Source organism: Psammomys obesus, unplaced genomic scaffold, assembly GCF_907164565.1.
Source record: "Psammomys obesus unplaced genomic scaffold, mPsaObe1.curated_primary_1811, whole genome shotgun sequence".
Classification (NCBI taxonomy): Eukaryota; Metazoa; Chordata; class Mammalia; order Rodentia; family Muridae; genus Psammomys; species Psammomys obesus.
In genome coordinates this window covers 3,826,570-3,848,798 of record NW_026588752.1, presented here as the reverse complement: position 1 = coordinate 3,848,798, position 22,229 = coordinate 3,826,570, and the positions used below count along the sequence as shown (strand labels likewise).

General features: G+C 48.2%; 1 protein-coding gene across 1 annotated transcript in view; it reads left to right on the top strand.

Moving 5' to 3' along the window:
* Nucleotides 1-22,229, top strand: part of Rbfox1 (RNA binding fox-1 homolog 1) — a 2,133,674-nt gene that overhangs the window by 114,860 nt on the left and 1,996,585 nt on the right. Inside the window, exon 2 of the mRNA XM_055604373.1 lies at nucleotides 7,564-7,602. Coding sequence (XP_055460348.1) covers nucleotides 7,564-7,602 — 39 coding nt within the window. The remainder of the gene's footprint in view (nucleotides 1-7,563; nucleotides 7,603-22,229) is intronic.

Sequence of the window (22,229 nt, the reverse complement as noted above, 5' to 3'; positions counted from 1 at the left end):
TGTTCTCTGTGCCTACGTCCCTCTTCCCCCTCCCTCATTTCCCAGGTCATCTTGGGTCTGATGTTATCTCTTGCCTACCACCTGGGCTAGGTGCCTTGTAAATGTTCAGTGTAGCTAGAAGCAAGGATTTCTTCCCTATCCCTCTTTGAATTGTCAGAGGATTGTATCTATGTCCCACTGGATCGTGCACTCTGTGAGAGGAGGGTTCATTCTCTCTTCCCACCAGGTTTTAGCTTAGTGTCCAACATGTGATATGATTTAATTAAGTCTCAACTAAATCAAAGCCGTGGCCACTTCCTGGCTGAGCCCACTCCCCACAGGGCACTCTGACCCACTTAGAAGCAGCAGTGCAAACATCCTAGCATATCTGCTTAGAGGGAGGGAGAAAATTGTCATCAGAAAAAGGCTTCATGACACAACAGGAGATCCGGTGTGTAAATCATTAACTGATCTGTTTACTATTTTTATTTGCATTGGAGATCAAATTAAATATTGCATTAAGTGAGTTAAATATTCATATTGCATTAAATATAGATTGCATTTTAAAAATTAACTGCTGGGTGCTCTTCCTTGAGCTGGATTATCAGGCCTCAGCACAATTGGCCTGGCATGCACTAACCGTATGAGGCTGTTTTCTGTGTCCCTGGGGCTTGCTTGCACCCACAGGGGTAATGGGGTGGGAGAGGTAATGGGGTGGGGCTGAGGTTACGAGTTGTACTGTGGGGCTGCAGAGCTGATGTCTGGCTGTACAGGGGAGGGGGAAAGAGAAGGAGTGACACTGTATGCATAACTGCATCCTTGTTGCTTTCTGTGCAGTTTCTGTGGATTGCCTCCCTTGATTCCCACCACAGACACATTTGACTGACTCTTTTACCTTACACAGGTGGACACTGCATGTGGTGAGGTGAGCAGATGGACTCTAGGTCTTTCAGCCTTGAAAAGGCTGTCCCAGACTGCGTGGCTCACTGTCTTTACTAGGACCCTTGCCTCTAAGCAGAAGGGCCTCCAGGATGCTATGAATCTAAACATACATGAGTTTTAAATTTTGGCTTTCTGTGTTCTTAACAATAGAAGATGATGATAGGTAATGGTAGAATTTAAAATTACTCATTTATCTCCCCATGAATCCATGCATCCATGCAGTCATCCACGAATCCATCCATATATCCATCCATCCACCCACAAACCCATCCTCCATTCGTTCTTCCATATATCCACAAAGAATGCATGCATTCACTTGTCCATGAATATATCTTCAATGTATGCATGCATTCATTTATGAATTCATCCACTTATCTATTCCCTAACCACATATTTGTCCATCTAGCCAGTTATCCATTTATCCACTTGTACTGACTAGTTTTATGTCAACTGGAAACAAGTTGGAGTCATCTGAGAGGAGGGAACCCCAACTGAGAAAATGCCTCCACAGATCAGGCTGCAGGTAAAGCTGTGGGGCATTTTCTTAATTAGTGATTGATGTGGGAGGATCTAGCCCAGTATGAGTAGTGCTACTTCCAGGCTAGTGGTCCTGGATGCTATAAGGAAGCAGGCTGAGCAAGCCATGCCAAGAAAGGCAGTAAGCAGCATTCCTCTATGGCCTCCGAATCAGCCTCTTCCTCCAGGTCTCTGCCCAGTTTGAGTTCCTTCCTTGGCTTCCCCTCAATGGATTATGATTCAGGATATGTAAAGCAAATAAATCCTTTTCTCCTTAAGTTGTTTTTGGTCATGATGTTTTATCACAGCAAATAGTGACTCTAACTATGACCCGTGTATCCATTTATCCAATCATGCGTCTACCCACATACCCATATATCTGCCATCCACTTATCCACACATTTGAAAAATTTTTTATTGAGCCTCTGATGGGTACTGGGAGTGGTCTAGCCTTGGGGACATAGAGGATGAGGCATATATCATTTGTTTGGTATGGCTTCACATAGGAAATTGGAAGATGCCAAGATTCTGTCTCCTTTCCTCTATTCCTTCTTCCTTCCCTAATATCTAGGACCCGATGCAGAAACCAGATTTTGTCACACCTTCTAACACACTCTTGTGTGTCTGTGTTTGGGGTATCTGCTGATTCTATATATCTATTTCACAGTAGCCAGTGATCAGTCTGGGACAACTGACAATAGGGGCTGAGGTGTGGGTGTAGGGTGTTTGCACCATGGTGGGTGGCCCCTCCCACTGTGCAACCTTCTCTCTCCTTGGCCCTCTCCTAAGGCTCCCTCAATTTCTGAGTCACCCTTCATGTTGCCTTCTCCTTCAATGAGTCCTCCCCTGGTGGTGACTCCCTACACATTCTGTTTTCTCATCCCTCTTCTCCTGAATCCCATTGCTGATCTGGGCATCAAGATTCTAGCGAGCCTGATCATGTACAGATTGCGTTCTGAGTTTTGCCTCCCGAATCACTTGGATGTTACTTGAGAGGAGAATGGTGTCACATCTGCTTTCTCGAAAGAATCATTGGCTGAGGGGTATCGAGGAGTCAGAACCATATCAACTAGTTTGTGTCTCTAGGATCACTGTTGCGGTGTTGGAGTCGAGACATAAACACTCTCTGAGACAGTGTTGCAAGGCAAAAGTCCTTATTATGGCCAGGCCAACTTGTTCTCCATGGGAGTAGGAGAAAAAGTGGCATCTAAGCTGCAGCAGGGGAATTCTAATATAAGTCTTTCATGGCCTTTGCAAGCAAGCATTGCTTCACAAAAGCAGAACTTTTGCGATTAGTCAAGTCGACCTATTTCTCAGAAGGTCTTTGTGGTCTGTTGGTTTGAAAAACAATCTGCACAATAGGAACATAAATCTCATAAATTTTACCTAAGAAATACAAGTGCAGATATCATGACTCTGGAAGCTGAGCAGTAGGGAGAATGAACTGCTACTGTTTAAGCCGTGTTAAAGCAACAGTGGAGGCAGAAGTGGGGGAGTCAGCTTCTAGCCAAGAGCTTCCCCTTGCCTCTTCCCGGGATCTGTGAAGCAGAGATGGCAGGAGAGACCTTCTTAGTGGGTCTGCTGTGGGGACTCAGTGTTTTAACTCACCTATAACGGACTGGTTTCCACTTTGTTGCTAGAGATGCTACTTCTAAGTCCCCTTTGAAAAAAAAGGTGGATTTTTCATGGAAAAGATGGGTTCCCATTGTAAAGGATCCCTGTTGTAAAAGAGCCTCCGATGGAAAGGTACTCCCCACTGGAAAGAGAGGGGTGCCCATGGAAAAGAGTGGTCCCCCTGTAGAAAAGAGGAAGCTTGTAGAGAAGCTTTGTTAGGAGGCTCCCAAAGGCTCTGGGGCTCAGCAGGCATGCTTTGGACTACCCTACTTTTGGGCAGCTGTTGCTGATGGGGGCATTTTCCAAATGGGGATAGAGACTCAGGGAAAGGGCTTCTGATCACAGTGACTTGTTCTTCCAGGAAAGGCCAGAAAATGTTCTCTGGACCGGGGTCCTGCAGTTTGCTTTCGCTATCAAAAAGACAGACTCTGATTCCTTCTCTTCCCTGCTGCTAAGGTAATCCTAATCCTCCTGGAGGCTGTGGCTGCCCTGACTGACAACCTCATACAGGAGCAGCACAAAGGAGAAAAGACAGAGGCTTCCTAGCTCCAGTATCACCACAGAGCTGATGCAAGGCACCTGGCTCTCATTGTTCGGCATTGCCTAAAGCCACTGCAAAAGCTGTCACTTGATCTCCAAATGTTAGATACTTGTCATGGAGCTGGCGGGGTGAAGGGATGCTTCCTTGTGAGGTTGAAATTCTGCTCAGGAAACGGAGGTCTTGCTCTTTCACTATTGGGAAGAGGGTGTGCGTATGTGTGTGCGTGTGTACGTATGCTCACGCATGTGAGTGAGCATACATACTCACGCTCGTGCACATTCTTGCATGCAGGTGTGTGTGCATGTGTATGCAAGTTCATGTGAGGTCAGAGGTCAACCCTGGGTGTCATTTCTTGAGATCCTGTCCACTTTTATTTAAAAAAAAGATTTGTTTTTTATTTATGTGTATGCATGTTTGTGTGAATGTATGGCACATGTGTGGGTACCCAGAGAGGCCAGAAGAGAACATTGGATCCCCTGGAGCTGGAGTTTCGGGCAATTGTGAGATGCTAAACTAAGTGTGTGCTGGGAATGGAACATGGGTCCTCTACTGAGTCAGCTCTCTAGCCCCAAGGAGGCTGTCCACCCTGTTTTTGAGACAGAGTGTTTCATTGGCCTGGAACTCACAGGAATGGTTAGGCTGGCTGGCTAGTCAGCTCTGGGAATCTATCTTGTTCCTCAATCCCAGTGCTGGGATTCAAACCACACACCATCTTACCTGGCTTGGGTTCTGGGGCTCAGATTCAGCTGCACAGCTTGCAAGGCTGGGACTTTACTATCAGAGCTACCTCCTCAGCCCACTCATCATCCTTTGAGGGATGCTTTGAGTTCACACTCATGGTGGCTTTAGGGGAGAGCATGGCTGGGGAGGAAAAGGAGAAGCTGGCTCCAGGTCACAAGGTGGCTTGAGTTCCCCACATTTGCCAGTGGCATTGGTGCTGAGCAAACATGGCTCTGAACATACAGGGTGGTCGTGTCTCAGCTTCTCACATGCAATAGCTTGGGAGTGTGTGTGGAGCTGTCCCCACCCAGTCCCCAGACCTGCAGCCTCAGCTCCTGTCTCTGTCTCCTCCTCCGCTCCTTGGCTTTTCTCTTTTTTCATCGTCCCTTGATGCTCAGGCTGAGAGCCCAGCTGAGGCCTGGGGGAGGCACCTAATGACCACCCTGGATTCTGTTTGGAAGAATTAGCGCTTCAGCCCCCACAGGAGCTCTCTGAGGATAAACTTATCATGCACTTTTCTCTCCTTTCAAGCCCACGGGACATCTCCACATCGTTTTAGGAAGGGGCAAAGTTCATTTTTCATCCTTAGCTGCCCAGCATTTCTGCCTGTAAGTGGGCCCTAGTTTGAGCTGTGTAATCATTTCTGAAATAGCTTCTATCGCTGGAGTGGGCTAGCTGGATTCATTAGCGGTGTCTAATGAAACAGCACAGGGAGGAAGAGACGGCTAGTTGGTGGTGTGGTGAGATGGCCTTGCCTGTTCATCACACGATTTATTTCAGCTTAAAAAACCTTGGAGCTCATTAATAGTCTCTCTAAGAAGGGCCAGGCCTGGGAGAGCCATCTAGATTCTCTGAGCTCACAGGTCTAATGGGCTGCTGCCTTCTGCCACCTCCCATGGTATAGGATGTACACACCTAGGCACCGGCACCTGATCCGTTTTCTCTGATGGTTCCCTCAGAAAGGTGAACCGATTCCTGCTGTCACCCCCTTTACTGTCTCCTGTGCTAGAATCCTATCACTTCCTGACACAGGGCAGAATCTCCTCATTGTCCATAAACATAGGGACACACACACAGGAAAGGAAGCTCATGGAGTTGCCTTGCATCAAGTGTATATCTGCCTGAAAAAGACCTGGTTCTCAATAATTGGAAATCGAGCATCAAGGAAAACAACCTCTTTCCATGTAAGCTGTGGTATGTTTTAAACGGCAGATTCCTCTGATGCATTTAGAAATAGGTTTGGGGGGCTTGGAGAGAAGTCTGGGGGAGTAAAGTACTCGCTGCTCAAGCATGAGGACCCGAGTTCAGATTCCCAGCATCCTTGTTAAAAGCTGGGTGCAGAGGTGCAAGCCTGTAGCCCTGGCACTGGATGTGGGTGTGTGTGTGTGGGGGGGGGCAGGAGCAGGTGGGTCTCTGGAGTTAGCTGTCCAACATGACTGGTCCATCTGAGATCTCCAGGCTCAGTGAGAGGCCCTGCCTCAGGGAATAGGATGGGGAGTGGTAGAGGAAGGCACCTGACATTGGTTCCTGGACTCTGCTCATGAATGCATGGGCAGGCGCATTGTATGCACAGCCAGGGAGCAGAGTGAGTGCTGGAGCTCAGTGCACATTCTCTTGCTCAGTCTAGGACCTCAGCCCATCGCACGGTGCCCTCACATCTAGTGTGGACCTTCCCACCTTGATCAAACTAACAGGACTGTCCTGCACAGGTGCACCGGGAGGCTGGTCTTCTAGGTGATTCTAGGTCCTGTAAGTTTTGACAGTCACTATTAATGGTCGCAGTTGTTGCAACCAAAGGAAGAGAAGTGCTTTTGATGTGGGGTTGCTCAGCTGCCCAGGAGAGTGGATGTTCCTCTCGCTCTTCCTCACAGCCATGGTTGTATGTGAGTTTCGGCATTGTTTCTAATCTCTGTAAGAGCCCCAGACTAGAAGTCCCATGAGGGTAAGACCCTGTGTGATGATCAAGATCTGACCTTCTGGGTTTCAATGTGACTCAAGGGAGGAGGCCAGCATGAACAACCCAACCATGACAGAAGGGCACACCACCCTCAGAGAGCCTGAGAGGGAAGAGCAGGCCTCTTGGTTTGCATAATGATCTATTGGCTCAGGGGTAGGTCAGCCCTCACCTGCCAGGTCCTTCCTGTTGGCTGCTCACTCAGGTTTCTGAGTCTGCATGGACTGGTCTGGGTTGGTCCATCACCTCACTTGGTGGTGCTTGGTGATGTATGTCCCATCTGGTTGGTAAGATGAGCATTTCAACTCTAGTAGGTCTGTAACTGCGCATGCTCACAGAGGCAGGGACTGTCTCCATGGGTGCCTAGCTCAGAAACTGAGGTATCATTTTAGGAAGGAGTATAAACTCATGCTTCCTGACTTTTTTTTTTTTTTTTTAGAAAGCCACATGTTCTATTTTATTTCTGTTGCTCTGATAAAAGATCCTGACCAAAAAACAAGCTAGAAAACGAGGCTTATTCAGCTTATGAGACCAGATCACAGTGCATTACTGTGGGGAAATCAAGACAGGAACTTCAAACAGCTAATCACATCACATACACACATCAAGAGCAGGGCAAAATGAATGCATGTGTGTGCTCTGTTCAATTTCTCTACTCTTATTTAATTTAGAGTTCCATTCCTGGGGAATGGTGCCACCCACAGTGGGCCGTGTCTTCCCACATCAATTAACTGTTTAGTAAAGACAGTCCCACATAGGTGTGCCCACAGGTCAACCCAGTGTAGACCACCCCTTATGGAGACTTTCTTCTCAGGTGGTCCTGGGTTGTGTCAAGTTGACAAATAAATCTAATGATCACAGCACACAAACTCCAAATGTCAGTCATGAAACTGAGTGTGCTCTGGTCTCTGATATTTAATTCTTATTTTCTTCTCCTTGCTGATCAGCTTTTCCTGTTGTTCCTTACCCACTCTTACCTTCTCTAGGACCTTTTTATCCACCATTCCTCCACACTTCTTGCCCCTCTTGTCACTGCACAAAGCAACTTCTTATTTCAACACCTTCCTGTCTTTCTTTCCTGACAAGTTGGGATACTTGACATCTTGTTAAAAATGAAGATCCTGTAACCCAAGTGTCATTTATTACTCACCCAAAAAAATACCTTAGAATCAATGGATAAATATTCATTTCCAAGTAATGTGGTTTACTGTGCCTGTGAGAAAAACAAACGGAAAGTAATTGTTTCTTAAAAACTAAACCTTCCTTGTCTTGTGTTTTTGTTTTATTTTTCATGCAGGATCTGCTGTCTCTGCCTCCCAGCCTGGTTGAGAGTCAGGTAAGCACTCGTTTTATTCTAGGTGAAGATGCTGTATGTATTAGAAAGGAAGAGTGCCAATGTGCTTTTTTTGCTTTCTTAGTCAATATAGCCATGTGTCAGCATGGATAGGAGATAAGGTGACTTGCTATCAGCATTGGTGGCCTGTGGGCCTTTGGATGTTCCTTTTCACTCACAGTAGGGACTCCTGAGCCTAACTGACACATGCCTGCCAACAGACGCAGCACTCTGATCCCAGTGCCCCCCACTCCTTATATAGAACAGTCACTGTTAATAGGTCATCGAAGGCTCACGAGGTGAAGGCTCTTGGTATCTGTGATGGGTGAGCTCTAAAGATGGATTTCATTTTTCCAGTGGCTGTAGGTGGCTGAAGAGTTGGTTTTTAGCATTGTGGACTGCTTGTCAAGGAACCGTAGGCTTGCTTGCTTCTTCTACTGTATTGCTTGAAAGCAGTTGGAGGAAACCCTGCTACCCAGCCTCATCCCACTTTGCTACTGCTGGAAGTATCACAGCTCTGCCTTACGGGAACACAACTGCACCAAATGGATCTATGCCTCGGGGCAATGCTTTTTTTTTTTTTATTGATTCCAACCCTACCTTATTATTGTTGCTTAGCAAGGAGCTAATGTAATTTCTAATGAAGCCATGCGGCTTTCGAATGGATAAAGTAAGAGTTTATTTCCCCTGTGATGCCATGTCATCCTCTCTTCAATTAAAACCTGGGAAGGAAAATTAATATAAATGTGGAGATCTTCCCCTCTAAGATTAATGTCCAGACAGTAGATTTTCATTGTTCACGTGGGATTCTTGTGCTATAGAATTGGGGGGCACAGGGCTGGCCCTCCGGTTGGTGGAGATTAAGTGTGAGGTGCCTCACCAGGATGCTGAATCTGAGGTGATTATCATTTGTGGTGACTGGGCTATGCTCTGCCCTGTCCTGCCCTGCTGGGTCATCTGGCCAGCAGGGTTGCCATGTCACCGTCCCTCACCTTGCCCTCTGTAGCTCTTTTTATTGGCTGTCTGTCACGAGTCACTGGCAGAAGCTCTGTGTACCCGCCCTTCCCTCTCTGTGCGTGGGTGTTTGCAGGTGTGCATGTTTATGTGCATGCTCATGTATGTGTGCTGCATGTGTATGCGTGCATATGGAGGCCAGCGGACAAGCTCAGCACTCGCCTCTCAAAGCATCGTATAACTTGTTTGTTTTTCGTGGCAGGGTCTCTCACTTACCTGAAATTTGCCAGTTTCTTTAGGCTGGCGGGATAGTGAGCTGCAGAGCTCCACTGTGCCTGCCTCTCCAGCTATGGGATTGCAAGAGTATGCCACTACGCACAGCCTGATTTTTATGTGGGTTCCGGGGTGTGTGTGGGACGGTCGAACTGTCCTCACGCTTGCAAGGCGAGCACATTATCGACGGAGCATTCTCCAATTTTAAGGTGTATTTGTGGAGGTAAACACCAGCCACCTAGAAACGCATACTATAGTGGCATTTTGTACATTTGTCATAGGATGTAGTCACCACCCCTGTGTCCCTCACTCCACGGCCAAAGCCCTGCACTTGTTCCTCCCACCCCTGCCTCTCTGGTCCTGGCAGCTGCCAGCATGCTGCTTCTGTGGGGTTATCTGTTCCGGCTATTTCATATAAGCAAAATCATAGCGTGGATGACCTTTCATGTCTGGCTTCTGTCACAAGAAACAGTCCAGCACTGAAATGAGTGGCCATACAGGTCAGCATCTCCACACCAAGAACTTAAAACAAAGACTCAAGTAAGTGGAGGAAATACCCATTCGTAGTGGTCCTGTGTGTAGCAACCCAGAGGTGAGCTCAGCCCAACATCTGTCAAAAAAAACAGAACACAAACTGTGTTCCGTTCTTGCAATGGAGGACTACGTTGCCCTGGAAGGGGAGGAGGCTGTAATACAGGCTGGATGAGTCTCGGAATCATGACAGGCAGTATGCTTTGCCAGACCCAGTTTCTTTCTGTGTGATGTGGCTGCTTTGTCAGAAGCATTCTAGAGGGTGTGATCCTGGGAGAGGTGGGATTAGACCAGGATGGAGGGCTTTCCTGTGCAGCTCCTGGGCTCAGGGTTGGCACTATGGCTGGAGAGAGTGAGTAGGGAGTGTTGTTGGTCTCTGCAGAGCCTGGGGCTGTGATAGGGACCGGGTCTGATGCATTAAGCCTCCTGTTCTGTTGATTAAACAGGCTTGTTTGACCCAGTTATCCTGTTTGTCTGCCTGTCTCTCTGTATGTTGTCTATCTGGTTCTGTGTCAGCTTGACAAACAGTACTAGTGACTCACTCACTGGGGCTGTCATTGGGCCCTGTGGCTACTCTCAGACATTCTATCTCCCTGGCATGACTAGATTTGATCTTCTTCCTCTACGCACATGGGGCAGAAGCCCAGAGAGGTAAGACAACTTACTCCTAGTTGTACCCTTTGCAGCCTGGTTCCTTCTGTGTGTCTTGAGGCATCCCTTAGTTCTCCAGGCATGGGCATTTACACACTCCCCTGGTGATGGAGTTCTGAATGACCCACTGCAGTTCTGGCCTCCCTCAGTGTTTGAAGCCCCCAGAGCACCATGAGACATCTAGAGCTCCTTGGTGTGTGTGTGTGTGGGGAGGGGGTGGCGAGGAGATGCAGGTGGGTTCCAGGCATGCAAATGGCATTCCATGCTTCTGTCTTCCCAAGGCTTATGAGCCCAGTGTGACTGGCTGGGTTGATCTACAGTCAAGGTCAAGGTGACTGCTGTCTTCCTCCTCATTTCACCTGACCCGAGTCCTGCCTTCTGGGAGCTTCACTCACTTAGCAGAGGGCAGACTGTCTGCAGCGCTGCCGCTCATCTTGTCAAAGAAAGGTTCACAGAGCTGGTCATGAAGGTCCCCGGAAGCACAGGGACTGGCAGATGAGGTGGAGGAATGGCTGGTGAGGGTGGCCCAGGCAAGCCTACTGCCAAGCCAGACTGCGCCTGGCTCCCCAGATCAGACAGCTACCTTCCCTGCCTGGAGGGTGACACCCACCCCGTCTGCTCAAGGGGCCTGGGGCTGCTCACACATGTTCCCAGCATGGATTCCCCGCTTAAAATGGATCAGTCTCCCCAGCAGGGGTGCATTCTTGAAGCGTAGCTCCAAGCGGGCTAGCCTACTGAGGAGATTCCCCTCCTTCCTGGGCTCTGCCTGGAAACCTGGCAGTGCCCACAGGCCCGCTCAGGGCTGAAGTCAGCCCCAGGAGGGATGGAAGGTCTGACGCTGTTCTGATTGCGGTGGGCTACTCCCTCGATCATCGCCTGTGCCTGCCTCCTCTGAGCGCTGGCTGATGGACTCCCGTTTCCTGTCTCTCACAGTCCCCGTCACAGGGAAAACAAAATGAGAATATGCGGTTGCTACGCACCTCTTGGGTACATCGCACCTCTCCTCTCATCCTCCGCCCCTCCCTCCTCAGGGCAAAGCCCTTGGTCAGCCGGGAGGCACAGGGCAATCTGCAGAACAAGGACTGAGGTGGACTGAGATCTGGCACTTGTTGAGCACCTACTGTGTCCCAGATCCTTGCAAAAACAATCTTGTGTAAACTTCCTGATACCTAGAGAGAAAGGTAACCTCTAAACCTATGTCAGGAGGGGAGCTCCATGCTCCGAAAGGCAAGCAGGTGTTCACACAAGTCTCCCAGGTCCCTGGAGGAAAAGTTGAAGCTGGGAATTGAGGTGTGATCCACTCTGGTGCTTCCTTGAGGAGGGAGTTGAGTGTGCACACTGGGCAGACACCGTTTTCTAGATCCAGGCCTCTTTGTGACTTCTCAGAGTGATGGCTCGTCTCCTGTCTGTGTTGAGTCTGCCTCCTCCCACTGGCTGTTGGTTGGTAGATTTGGCTTTCTCTTTCCCCTATGTGACTGGCAAGGACTGCCTTCCCCCATCTTTTCCCTGCAGAAGGGATGCTTGTTTGTGCTCACAGCTGGTACCAGCCATCAATTAGCCCTGTAATCACAGCAGAATTTACCATCTGATCCACACAGTGGCTCCTGCCTGCTGCAAAGGTGCTGTTGACATTGATGTGGGCAGCTGGCTCCTCCAGGAACTAACAGTGCCATAGGTCCCAGGACAGCCACCTGGAGCTGCCTGCCCAAGATCTCCATGCTTATCCCACCTTTCTTTGGGGGCTACTGCTTGCTCTAAGTATAGCATCTAAATGCCCAAGCATGATCTAGCTCTAGTCAGCCTTCTGATCTTGCTTCTTTCCTCCTTCCTGGGCCTCACACCCTCAGACCCAGCCTGAGTCCCATCAAGGACTCTCCTGCTTCATACTCACTTTTCCAGTGCTTAAGATTTTACTCTTCATGGCTCTGTGTGCTCTGAAATAATCATTCTTTCTTGTCATTGTTATTCATTTACTCCTTTGCTGGCAAAACAGAAGCTCTGAGGGAGGGATGGCTCTGATAGCACAGCTTGAGGAGTTCTGGTGAACACCTGCCAGATGGAACAGGAGCCTCACCTAGAACCTCAGCATGCCTGCTCCACTCTGTCAGGTCTGGGGGCTCCTTGCCACATCCACATTTTAAATTGCTTTACTCATCTATTTCTGTACCAACAAGAGTTTCTTAAATTTGATAATTTTGCATCTCTCATCTTTGCAGTTCATCAGCTTCTTAGCATTTTGGTACAGGGAGAAGATACTTGGTAGATGGATGGCTGGGTAGGGCTGGATTGGCATATGCATTTATATGCAAGTGAGTGGATAGATGGATTGTTAGACGTATAGAATGATGGATAGATGGGCATATTGATGGATAGGCAGATGCGTGGATGGATAGGGATGGATGAACAAACATGATGAATGGGTGGGTAGATGGATGGGTAGAATGCCAGAGAGATGAGCATATTAATTGATGGGCAGATGGATATGTGGTGGATATATAGACACATAAATAGATGCTGTTACTGGTCAACATTTGTGCTTTACACACACACATGAGCGCGTGCATGAATCACACACACTCTCACACTCACAGGTGTCAACCTTGAGTGCTGTGGGTCCTGGCCTCAGTCAGCCTTGAGTGCTGTTCCTTTGGCCACCTTGCTATTTTTAAAACCACATTTATTATGCGCATGTGTGTGGGGGCATGCGGCTATCCTTGCATAAGTGTGGGGGTGAAAGGACAGTTTGTGGTAGTCAATTTTCTCCTTCTACCACCTAAGCCCTGGGGATGGAACTCAGGTGTCAGACTTGGCAGCAAGCTCTCTTGCACATTGAAGCATCTTGCCAGCCCTTCCTTGCTTTCTGAGATAGAGTCTTTCATTTGTCTGAAACTTGCTAAGTGGGCCAAGCTGGCCCACAAGTCACAAGGACACACCTGTCTCTGCCTCTCTAGTGCTGTGGCTGTGAGTGTGTGCCACCACCCGTGACTTGAAACATGGATTCTGGGAATTAAACTCAGGTTTTACACTTGCATAGCATGCACTTCACAGGCAGAGCCATTTCCCTATCCTGTGATATGTATATACTATCTATATAACATTGTGTGTGTGTGTCATGTGACTCATAGCTCTAAGGCTGAAACTCCAAGGATATCAGATAATTGTCTGCAGCACGTAGTTTTCTGACATGGCTTTCGCTGTCTGTCTTTCTGGGGCCAGAGCACAAAGGCTGGCTCCTTTCTCCTCACCTCCCACTAGGGCAGGAGTCTCGGGAGGAGCCTGTGGCCTGGCCTCGAGCACATGGTCTGAGGATCTCAGTGTCATAATAGAGGGTTTTACAGAAGTATGTCTGCCCTAATGGTTGTGTTTGATCTGTCGCTTAAAAAACTCACCCGGTACAAAGAATGGCTTCTTCAGCAGAGGTGTTTGATTCCCGTGGTGTCTCCCTGCTGATTTGGAAGGCATGCATCTTGTTACTAATTCCCCGTGGGGCTGCCTTTAATCCCCACTGAAAAGGCAGCTGTCACCCTGGTTTCCCTCTTGTCAAAGTCGAGAGCTAAGCAGCCCTTTGAACTTGGTCTGGGAGGAGGGACACACACAGCCTCTTGCACTTTGCAGTTTTTTCTGTATCTTCTGTCTTCTTCCCAGGCATCACTAGCATCTGTGGGCTTTACAGACACTCATATGGCAGAGAGCTATGGTGTGTGTGGGGCGGGAGGGTGCCCGTGCATATACATGTGTGTTTGATTCATGATCTCATGTAGCACCTAGGGGTGAAACCCAGGCCTCTGTGTGTGCTAGGCAAGCACTCTGTGAACTGAGCTACATCCTAGCCCTTCCCAGAGCTGTGGTTTTGACATGGTCATAGTGCTGGGTTCCATCAGGAGAAGACGTTACCATTTACTAGGTATTCTGACAAGTCTCCCAAACACCTTCTCTTCTGTGTTTTCATTCTCATCACTATGATGGTAAAAGTGAGGCTGGGAGGTCTTGTAACTTGCTCAAACTACAGAGAGTGTTCTGGGTGTGGCTACAGCTCGGGACCACAGTGGTTCTGCTCCTCTATTGATAACGAAGCTGCCAAGCACCTGCAATCTCAGCAGATGAGTTTCCACCAAAAGGCTCAGAGAGGTGCCTGTCTGCTCTGTGGATGCCTAGTACTCTCACCAGAAGTGAGATATCTGACCTCAGCACTGACCCCGCCTTCCGGACTTGTGCCTCTCACATCTTAATGTGTGTAATGTATAGGAAGCCTCTGGGAACTTGTGTGAAACAGCAATGCCTATGCTAAATAGCTTGATTTAGCCAACTGGGAGCACACACACACACATCAAATACACTGTGCACATCAGACGCACACTCATGTAAAAATTTCTTGTCAATTAAAGAAAATATTAAATGGGAAAAGTGTGGAGTCTGATTCTGTGAGTCCCTGGAGAGCCACTCTCTCATCTCACCATCACTGAGATTAAAGCATGTGACATCATGCCTGACTTTGTTTTACATGGCTTCTGGGGATTGAACCCAGGTCTTGGTGCTTGCAAGGCAAGCTTCTTACTGATTGAGCCATCTTCACAGCCCTGCACCAAGCCTGTTATCAGGATGCCCTGGGCACTTCCCCTTCCATACTGTCTTCCTGTCTTACCTTTCTCTGCCTAGCTCCTTCCATTTTCCTTGTAAACACTCCCCTTCCCCCAGCTAGAATGGCACCTGCTGCATTGTTTATAATTGTGTGTGGATTGGTGTGGAAAACACGCTCACTGAGTGATTCCATGCTGAGGGTCAGATATGGGCCAGCCGGAGTAGGGATACCATGCTGTTGGACTTTCAGAGACTGCTGTCCCTGGGTAGGTAGTACACACTTAGAGCCTAGAGACAGCCTATGGGATTTCAAGGCTCTTGGAGAAATGGAAGGGGTCAAGAGTCTATCTTCTGGAGACCATTTTGAGGGAAGGTCAGATATCTCCAACAGTCTCAATGAGAAAGTCCTCTCTGCTGAGGAACAGTCTCCTCTTTCATCACCTCCACACTGCTCCCTTCGTGCCTGTCTCCTGTAGGTGTCTTGTGGTGGTGGATGTTTCAAGGAATACAGATGAGAGGCTAGGGATGCCCTCAACTGAGCATGAGCAGAGTCCAGGGGACCCCTTGTTAGCCATCTGTGTGTGGGTGACATGCCGTAGGAGGCCTCAGGTGTCAGCACTCGGCTGGGCTCCAAGTGCCACCGTGCTCCCTGCCATGATGGTATGGACTAAAGCTCTGACTGTAATCAAGGCTCAGTTAAATGCTTTCTTTCATAAGAGTTGCCTTGGTCATACTTGCCCATACAGCAGTAGAAACAGTTCATGGGGTGAGAGGCAGAAGTTCAGAAGTAGTTTTGTTTTTAATATGACAGAAATGACTCCATGGTAATAGAAGTTTGGTTGAAAAGCTAGTTAGATTTATCAGTGCAGGACTTACCAGTTCCTTCAGTATGGAACATGAATTTTCAATATTTCAGGAAATACTTTGATGTGTATTTTTCATGCGTGTGTGTGTGTGTGTGTGTGTGTGTGTGTGTGTGTGCGCGTGTGCGCTCATGGGTGTGCATCGTGTGCATATGTGGGTGTGTGTGGAGGCCAGAGGCCAGCCTTGGTTATCATCTCTTAGATGGTGCCCACTGTTTCTCTGTGTGTGTGTATGAGTGTGCCATGTGTACATGTCCGTGCATTGTATGCACAGTGATCAGAGGACAACTTCTGAAGGCCACTCCTTGCCTTTCCATCTTGTCTGAGACATGGTCTCTTCCGCACTGCATAAGTCACACTATCTGCCTGTGAGTCCACGGACCTGCTGGACTCTCAGCCACCCACCCTCTGCTTATGTCACTGTGTCTAGAGTTTCTGTGGGGATCCCCACTCTGGCCACCAGGCTTGTATGGCACGGGCTTTACCTACTGGACCATCTCCCAGGCCCGCCTTGGTTTCTTGAGATGAGATCTCTTACTGCTCTGGAACTCCTTGAGTAGGCTAGGCTGGTTGTCCAGCGAGCCTGAGCCCTGCCCATCTCTGCTCCCCCAGCTCTGAGATTCACTGTGCACCCCTGCACCTGGCTTTTGATGTAGGATATAGAGGTTGAACTCAGGTCCTTTGTGCAGTGGGCACTCCACTGAGCCATCTCCCCAGCCTCTACAAGGTTTCATGTTCATTTCAGATTATTTGAAACAAACAAACAAACAAAACAAAACAAAACAAAACCCTCACCCTTCTCCATCAGTAGGAGACACCCATGGAGATGCTGATTCTAATGTCACAGCTAAACCATCTCCTGAAGGCCAGACCATGGGTGTTCCACTGTCCTGAGGACAGAGGGAATTCCTCACCAGGTGCTCTGGGCTGTCACTTATGATCTGGGGACTTCCTGACTTTGCCCGTGTGGCTGAAGTACGTGTGTAGGCGGTCTCTTCATTGCTGACGTGTGGAGCAGGAGGAGGGCCTGTGACCAGTCTTCAGAGATTGGTGGATTTGTAATCCATCTGCCATAGGTGCCGCCCTACTGTGGAGTTGGGTGCACACCCTTCCAGACTGTCATATCTAAAGGGCTTAGCTGTAGGGACAGTTGCTGCTGTGGGTGGGTCATAGCTTTCTGAGTCCTGAAAGGGCTCCCTAGAGATGCATGATGGCAACAGAGGAGGGAGGTTGCTACAGGGAACATTTGGCTCCAGTACTCTTGTCTCCTCCTCCAGACCCCACCTTCTGCATGAAAGGCAACACACAGTTCCACTTGCTCACCTTCAGAGGGCACCTGGTTGCCCACTTGTAGGCAACCCTGCCTATGTGTTCCCCTGGGTCCTTGGAAGAGAAAACAATCTGCATGCAGCTCATGTTGCTGAAATTCCTTGTCTCCAATGTTCTGGGGGGAGCAGGTGACAAAGGAGTCCACAGCCAAATGCTACCGACTCCCAGGGGCTCAACGGTGGATCAGATTTCACAGCCCTGTCAGTTTTCATCCAAATTCATGCTAGAGAGCAGACGAGTTTTGCTTTCAGAAAGCTAAGTGACATTTGTACCTTCAGATACAAGTCTCTGGAAGCTTTGAGGATGCCAGGGAGAAGGAAAGCCTGCTCCTGAGGTAGGGCTCCAAGCCTGCCTTCTAGTAATGGGTAATAAACGTGCAGTTATTTAATTTGGAGTCAGAGCTGCAGTATTATCGATTACTTGGACCATCTAAAGCTCCAGACAGTGAAAGCCTGGTACATGGAGCAGTGTGCTTGTAGCAAATCATCACATCTAGCATGAAACACAGGCACATGAAGAATGGGCAAGGTCATTCATTCTTATTTGGCACTGTAAATGGAGAATGTGGAGTCAGCCAGCTCTAAGATACTAGCTTAGGATTCAGAAATGCAGAGAATGGATAGATGGGCAGATGGACAGATGGATGGATGGTCAGATGGTTAGAATGGGTGAATGGATGGATGGATGGATGGGTAAGATGGATGGATGGATGATAAATGGATTAAGGGATGGATGGATAGAGGGAGAAATACTAGTATTTGTGGCTTCTCCAGCCACACTCTCCGGCCATACTCTCCGGCTTTCTCTTCCTTGCACTATGTTGCAGAAGCTTCTTTGTGTAAACTACAGCATCACACTAGTTTCTAAGTGGGTTTGGACTGTAGACATCTTCCAAGTGACAGGATGAGGGAGGAGAAAGCAGGATAGTTATAAACTTGGGTGCATTCTTGGGCTTCAGGCATGGCTTGCCCCTCTCTTGGTGGATCAGGAATCAGGGAGACTGGGACAAAAGTCTGGACAGCTATCACCTTCAAGGCATGACTCGCAGTGGCTTCACCTTCCAATGAGGGCTTAGACCCAAGGGTTCCACAGACTCCCCAAACAGCATCAGTGGCTGAGAACCAATTGTTTAAACATGTAGGTCTCTTGGGGACATTTCATATTCAAACAACAATTGTCAAACCTTGTGTGTGTGTGTGTGTGTGTGTGTGTGTGCGATGTATGTGTGGTTTATAGTATACACACATGAAAAATCTAGAAGACGGTCTCAGGTCTCAGCTATTCTTCTCAGCTTACCTTAGTTCCTGAGACAGCATCTCTCACTGAATCTGGATCTAGGCTGGCAGCTAGCAAGCTCCAGCAATCCTCCTGCCCCTGCTTACCACAGTGCTATAGTTACAGACATGCAAATGGTCATGCCTATCTTTTCAGCCACCAAGCCATTTCTCTGGCCTTGAAACTCCTTTTGTCAAGATTTGAAAGTTTGCTTGTTTATTTATTTTCTCCTCCCTCTTTGTGTGTGTGTGTGTGTGTGTGTGTGTGTGTGCAAGTATAAGTCCACAGCACTTGTGCAACGCAGGAGCCACAGCATTCCTATGGAGATGAGTGGAGAACTGTCAGGGACTGAACTCAGAAGGTCAGGCCTGCAAAAACAACATCTGGGAGGGATCTTGTGGGCTCATGGTTGCACACATCACAGGATACAGAAAATCAAATACAAAAAGGGGTCAGGGAAAGATACAACCTCCAAGGAAGGCTCCCTAACACCTAGGGACCTGCTTTTTCCAGCCAGGTCCCACAAACTTCTTGCCAGCTCTAAACCATGCCATATTGTCATGAATACATTAAGAGACTCATTCTGAGGTCAGGGCTCTGACCATCTCTGGAAACAGCATCACAGACAGCGGTGTGCATTACCAATGTCCCAGGTGCCTCTCAGCCCAGTTGGGTTGATAGGCAACATCAGCTTTCACATATGTATGCATAGCAATTTCTCTTTTGGCTCTGCCCTCCACACGACAAGTTTAGTGAAAGCATGACCTCGACCTCATTGGTTGACTGTGTGCTTGTCTTCTCTCTTATGGCCATTTGTCCTGGAAAAGGAGATAGTGTGTACCATTCTCAGTTGAAGGGATGGAAGATCCCAGGCCCTTGCCCATGCAAGGCAAGTGCTCTTTTGCTTGGGTACCCCAAACCTTGGGTATTTTTTTTCTTGCTTGTTTTTGAGACAGATTCTCTCTGTGTATCCCAGGCTGGTTTAGAATTTATAATCTTCCTGCCTCACCCCCCTTGTGCTGGGATTACAGGCCGTGCCACCTCTCCAAGCTAAGCTGAAATTACCTGGTCAGCTGTTGTATTTACCTGCCATGATTACCAAAAAGAAGTATCATATCCATGTAGCTTTTAACAACGGCTGTTTACTTTTGTGCATTTCTGGAGAATGGAAGGCCAAGGTCACTGTGTCTCAAACTGATTTCTCTTGAGGCCTCTGCCCTTGGCTTGTACATGGCACTTTGTCCTCAAGTTCTCATATGTTCCTCTGTTAGTGTCTACATCCCAGTCTCCTTTTCTTATACACACCAGTAAAACTGAGCATTTCAACCTTCCCAATCAGGATTTCTGAGACTGGGTGTGATAAGCCCTGGGGTATCTGGGGCAGGTACCCTCTGGGTATTCCCACTGTGCTCTCTTACTGTGGGTATTGATCAGTAATTAACGCCATGCTGGCAGTTGAAGTCTGGTGCCCACATTCCCTACATGGTTGCCAGGAACTCGGAGGTATCCTAACCCATGGGAGAGGTGACAGATGTAAGTGGTTGGATGCATGGCATTTGCTGCCCAGCCAGGCAGACCAGTGGAAGAGGCATGGTGTTTGTGTGAACTCAGTGTTGAGACTGAGGTTAAAATAGAGTCTGTAGCTGGATCTAATCTGATTTTTCATGCTAATGCTGAGCAGATATAGGGATTGCTGGATCCTGAGACCATGTCTAGGTACACGAAGAAACTGTTTTGGTTGGACATGCTGACACACATTGTGAACACATTTACACACTGTTATGGAGAACCAGACAGAAGATATAGCTCAGTTGGGCAGAGTGTTTGCCTGGTATACCCATAGCCCTGGGTTCCATCCCCAGTACCACATAAAATGGGCATGGCCATCCTATGCTCAAGAGGTAGAGGCAGGAGGAGTAGTTCAAGGCCTTCCTCAGCTAACAAATTTGAGGCCAGCCTGAGCTACAAGAGAAAACTCTTCTCTCTCTATGCTTTGATAAATATGGACAGAGGGGTGGGGGTATGGCTGTCCCTTGGTTGTTGTCTGCTTCTAATCCCCAAACCCCCATGGACAAAAAAATAATTCCTGTAGGCTCTCCACCAGCCCTGTGACTCAGGAGCTCTCAGGATGAAGAGATTTTGTGAGAAAGGATAGGCAGTCAGCCAGGGGTGGAAAGGGAGGCTTGCTCGCCTTTCTGGGCTGCCTATGTTTTCATGGGGCTTTTAGCACAAATAGAAAGTCCTCTGGGGACTGTAGGCAGCTTGAGGGTGGAAAGGCTCTCTTCTGATCCCTTGCTTTCAGTTTGTTTCTATCCAGTGATGAAACCAGACACATATCAGTGTCATGGAGTTCTCTGTCCGCAGAAAATGACCTTCAAGTCTGTGGTTTTGCATTCAGAGCTCTTAACACATTTTGCAAAGCCTGCTGGAGTGGGGATAACTGCAAATACCCTACTGTCAGAGTCAGAGTCCCTTATTACCCAGGACTCCCCAGCCAAGCCCCCACTCTTCTGGAGTCATATGTAAAGCGACAGTAGCAACATGTATGACGTGCATTTCACCACATGCCCTTCCACGTTCCTAGCAGACATCATGAATTGATCACAACACACTCAATCTCTGTAGATCTGCAAGGGCCACTCCTCCTCATGCCCAGCTCTAAACCAGACATTACTAGTCAGTCAAGGTACACTTGATCTCTGTTGGTTTGTAATGGCTGCTCTTTCCCACGTCTGGTTTCAAACGCCCCTGTAAGAAGTCCTACTTGAGTAATCCCATAGTTCCTTTTCCAAGCCTCCCTTAGGAGCTAATCTGGTCTGGTTCTCCTACCCTTCTACTGAACTATGGAGACTGGTAGCCTTGTCTGTGAGGCTCCATGCTCTGAAGTGTGAAGATCAGTGACGTCGCCATGTCAGTTTGTTGTTCATAATCCTCCTCACAGACTGAAGTTTGCCTCCTGCTCTGCTGCCAAGGCAAATGCCTGTGAGATGGAAGGCTGTTAGTTACCCACTGGTGTGGAACAAATACCCATACATTCTGTGGATTAGGACAACAAACACTTAGCATCTCATGGGAATTGTGTGGTGAGTTTGTGAGACATCATACCTCTGAATTTCTCCTAGGCTGTCATGGGGATGCCATCAGGGCTGTGGGTAACTCCAGGCCTGATGGAGGTCTGTGGCTATACTCACACTCCATGCTGCATGAAGATACCAGTTCTTCGCCACATGGACAGATTTGTCTCTAGGGCAGCACATATCTCAGCCAGTGGTTTCCCTTAGTAGTGAATACACAAATTAGGGTCAGAGCCTGGATCCCAGATGCTCTAAGGAGAAAGGTTCTCATGCCCCTTGATGGGACAATTAAAGAGATAAAAACAGACAAAGGAGATTTCTTCAATGTGGCCACATTGGGAAGAGGCACACAGAAGAAGCCCGCGATCCCTGTCTTTGAGCACTGACACAAGGATCAGGCTTAAATGAAGGACAAGGGGTCCACATAGCTATGCAGACACATTCAGAGTGTGGTCCTGCATATCGCTGTTGACTGGTTCGCAGGCCCATCTTCATTGCTGGACTCTTGTCTCTCTGTAAGGTGGTCTGACAAGTTGTCTAAACTGTGTGAAATTCCTTCCTGAGAGACGTTTTTCCTCTGGCTGGTACCATGATGCCAGTCTTTTCCTTCTTTCAGAATGAGGGACATTGCAATCTTCTGGGGACTATCGTTTCAAGAGTCTGATAGCCAAAGAGAGGAGCACAAATGATTCTTTGCAGAATATCTTTGCTCCTACCACAAGAGTTACAAGCGGGGGCCCAGTAGGGAGAAGATGGGCTTTGTTAATGAGAAACAAATGAGTGGAGAGGCACAAACGAGGATTCCTTTTCTTGGTGAGTGTTGGAGATGGAGCCTGGTTCTTAAACCGTGGTATATGAAGTCTGAGGAGCATGCTGGGCAATGGTTATGCCTTCCCACATTGTTTTCTAGAGTGACACAAAGATAATCTGGTGATGGTAATAATGATAGGTGATGGGGAGCGTAGTGATTATGGTGGTGATACTGATGGTGGTAGTGATGATGGTTACAGTGATCATAGTGGTAATGGTGATATGGTGAGGAATGATGGTGGTGGTGAAGGGGATGTGATGGTTGTGGTGGTGATGGTGATGGTGGTGGTGA